Source organism: Amphiura filiformis, chromosome 3 (assembly GCF_039555335.1).
Source record: "Amphiura filiformis chromosome 3, Afil_fr2py, whole genome shotgun sequence".
NCBI classification, from domain to species: domain Eukaryota; kingdom Metazoa; phylum Echinodermata; class Ophiuroidea; order Amphilepidida; family Amphiuridae; genus Amphiura; species Amphiura filiformis.
Window position 1 is genome coordinate 33812790 of NC_092630.1, and position 3540 is coordinate 33816329.

The 3540-nt window shown below is 37.4% G+C and overlaps 1 protein-coding gene across 2 annotated transcripts; it reads right to left on the reverse strand.

The window, feature by feature from the left end:
• On the reverse strand, positions 1 to 3307 carry LOC140148401 (N-acetyllactosaminide beta-1,6-N-acetylglucosaminyl-transferase-like). Of its 2 annotated transcripts, XM_072170332.1 has the most exons (4): positions 2809 to 3307; positions 1923 to 2051; positions 819 to 1100; positions 1 to 308 (listed from the first exon to the last, which is right to left on the reverse strand). In XM_072170332.1, the coding sequence occupies exons 1-4, from the start codon at positions 3277 to 3279 to the stop codon at positions 186 to 188; spliced, it is 1005 nt and encodes a 334-aa protein (XP_072026433.1). In that variant the 5' UTR covers positions 3280 to 3307; the 3' UTR covers positions 1 to 185. The 2 variants fall into 2 exon arrangements, with proteins under 2 accessions (XP_072026433.1, XP_072026432.1); XM_072170331.1 differs by having other exon boundaries at positions 1 to 1100.
• Between the last annotated feature and the right edge of the window lie 233 nt (positions 3308 to 3540).

Below are 3540 nucleotides of genomic sequence, written 5' to 3' on the forward strand. Positions count from 1 at the left end.
TGATGTGCAACCCAAGTCAATAATAATTTAATTTGATCGACACCAAGATATGACGACTATAATGACCTCTGACCCCATATGGATTCAATAGGCACTGGTCATAGGCAGTAGGCCTATGTATAATAATTGAGTTGGCGTTTGCGTCTTGTGGGAAGGCAGCCATGCCCATTGGACTAGCATACTGTTCAGCCCTTGTTTTTCTTTGGTGCTGTATAGTTTTGCCAAATCAAGTTTTTTACAGGGAAATTGTCTAACTTTTCTGACAATTCAGGATGCCACGTCCTAGATTCTAGCATTTCTTCCACACACTGTATTGCAATAGGATCATAAGTATAATAAAATTTGTTAGCAAATAAATAAGGTTGACGATGTAGATACTCAAGATAACCCACACCAAACACACATAATGCCCTTACATATTTCCCCTGACAACCAGGATGCCTTTTAACATCTCCCCATTTCATAAAGCGGATGTTTTCATCCCACGTTGCATTAGGATAACCACCAGGAGCATATGGTGACCTTTGAAGCGTCACCCAATAATGTTCATCTGGACTCCATGTATCGTTAGACCAATTCAACAAGTCTATTGCAATTTTATCATGAATAACAAACTCTACAAATTCATGCGTAGCTGCGTAGTAAGCATTTCCGAAGTAAACAGTAAGATTATAAGGAGGAGGAGATTTCTTTCTTTTAGTTCTCACTGGCCTGTTTCCGTCCATTTTATGATGCCAATTAGTTCTTGGAGCAATATACTTTGGTGGAATGATCCCATTTATGTCATTATGACCATTGTACGCTTTTAACTGACGTACCATTTCTAAATTCGTTTTAAGAGGGAAGTCTTGTCCGCATAGATTAATCACGTATTTCCATTTCACTTGATGTTTCAGTAAATCTCCCATACAGTTGATATCAGCTTGTAGTCGGGTGTAACCTGCGTATTGAATCTTTTCTATCTTCGACGCAATAAACACATTGTCAAAACATGAAGCAAGTTTTCGTATAGCACTTTGGTAGGATGGTGGGGATTTTTCATCCGGATGAATGCAATAAACATGCTGAGGTTGGTAAATTGATCGTAATAGACGCTCTACCTGTAGTGAAGAAGGAAAAACATAGAAAATACATGTATAAATAAATACACGTTGATTGCAGGAGCGTATGGGTATGAGGAGGGGAGAGTACCTCCTCGGACAGCTCTTATATTATATTACGGGAAAGTAAAGGAAGAAAGTGACCAGAATGGGCATGCGCATCTTCTTTTTAGCCCGGTAAACACCTAATTGATTTTTGACTATTAAATGTAGTTTAAAATTTTTAAAAAAATTGGGCGGTTCGCGGGAAAGTTGCCCAATAACCCCAAATATATTGCCTTGATTCAGGGCTAAAAATAGTGTAGAGCAATTTTTTTGCGTAGCCTTGTCAGACTCTCTCTTGGTCGACTGTTGCAAGCCCGATGCAACATGAAATTTTTATCCTGTTCATGTTAATTATAATTAGTAGGCCTACAGGCCCTATTTATATGACTATAAAGTTTTCGTCTTCCCGATTTTACTTTATAAAGTTCCCTTCTTTCTTATCACAATCACTCCACCAAGAACATCTTTATCATTTCACATACTTTGAAAACTTGCTTGATTTATTGTTCTTAATGAGTTACGTACGTTTTACAAAAGCGTTGTTGTTTCAGCCCTCTTTACAACATAACTCAAGAACCATAGGATCTACAAAAGTATATTTGTGATATTTGAATTCTTCTACACACTCGCTATGAAATGATCAATGCAAATTTTGCCAAAGCTCAGTACCATTCGCAAGATGCTGTGAACTACCAAATCACAACAGTTTAAAATAGTTGCCAACCTTGTTAAAGAAATTAATTGTACTTCTTCAAAGTTAAAGTGCCAAGACTTTACCTGAACGACTTGTTTATGTGTCAAAATAATATAAGCCAGGGGATAGTCTTCTTCTTCGTCGGATAATGGTGTGTCTAAATAATGTCGATTTTGTTTAAATTTGCTGCAATTATCCATCCACTTTTCAACCTGAAGGAGAAATGACAAAATACTATTTGATGGAAGGTCTACTGATGAACATAAAGACAGGTCAAATGTTTGAAATCATGGTTATTCTTCTGAACTATTGGCTACTTATTAACCTGAGGCCAACTGCAGGATACAACATAGGCGTAGATCCGGGGGGGGGGGGTCCCAATATTTTGATAAGGGGGATGGTCCATACAAACACATCCCCAATGTTGACGCCTGTATATATGTGGGTTTCTGACTAAATTAACCTAATATTTGGCCATTAGCCTAAAAGGTGCTCATTTTGCTCTTTTCGTTCGAAGTGTTTCACTTTTGCACCATATTTTACCATTTTGACTTCAATGACAACATTTTTCTGATAAACTTATTCTGTCGCCAAAAGGGGTTGTTATATGGTTCTCACACAATTTTTGACGGTCTTTAAGTATTTACCAGTTTTGGCCAGGTTAGTTTTTGAACTTGGCAGTATTATTTATGTGTGGAGCAAGAAATATATCAAGTCGAAATTATCAATACTATGTGTCAAACGGCCACATGCCAGTCGGGCTTTTACTTTTAGAATATTACACGCCCGACAACAAAAGTACACGCTATTACACGCCATTGGCGTGCGGGCGTGTGTAAAATTATAAGTCAAGCCGTGAGTGTCATCTAACCCCCCCCACCATAAACTAAAGCGTTTCCATAACATTCTCTTGGAAAATAAAAATAATATTCTAGGAATATTTTACATATAAAAATCGTAACATTGTACCTCTTCGTCTGTTGGTATGGGCAAGTTGTCATCTTTATCTCGCAGCTTCTTCAACATCATATTGGTTTCCTTGATAAGCTTCCTATTACCAGATAAAATCTCAGAACAATTCACATCCCAGTGTTTATGATACGGAGAAATGAAGGAATTTGTTGACCAAGGTGTTGGTCTTATCTTGGAAGGTTTCGTCTTCCTTAGCTTATCAGATTTTGGTGCACCCACATCGGCGTACTTATTATTTGCTTCTCTGCCATCATTTTTGTGTCCTGGAAGAAGTTCATCATTTTCTGTTTCACCTTGCACATGCCTTTCTTTAACTTTGACTTCAAAGTTTTCTTGATGTAAAACATCCTCATTAGATCCCCAGATGAATCCTTTGATGGCATGGTTGAGAATGGTTAGTTGCCCAAATGCGAAGCAGGCACTGACGATCAGCATGACACGAAACAGACCAACGCGACGGCTCCTCATCTTCAAGCAAGGTTGACTCCTCAAATATTATCTGCAATGTGAAAGCAATGTGTAAAATCGTTAATTTTATTTTGTTTCTCTTTGTCCTGGTAAATCCATTTATCATGTTTATGCAGATAAAAATTATTATTTTATTCGTTTTTATTATTAACGATTGAGGTTAGCAAGTGGATGGATAATTGCAGCTAATTTAAACAAAATCGACATTATTTAGACACACCATTATCCGACGAAGAAGAAGACTACTCGCTGGCTTATATT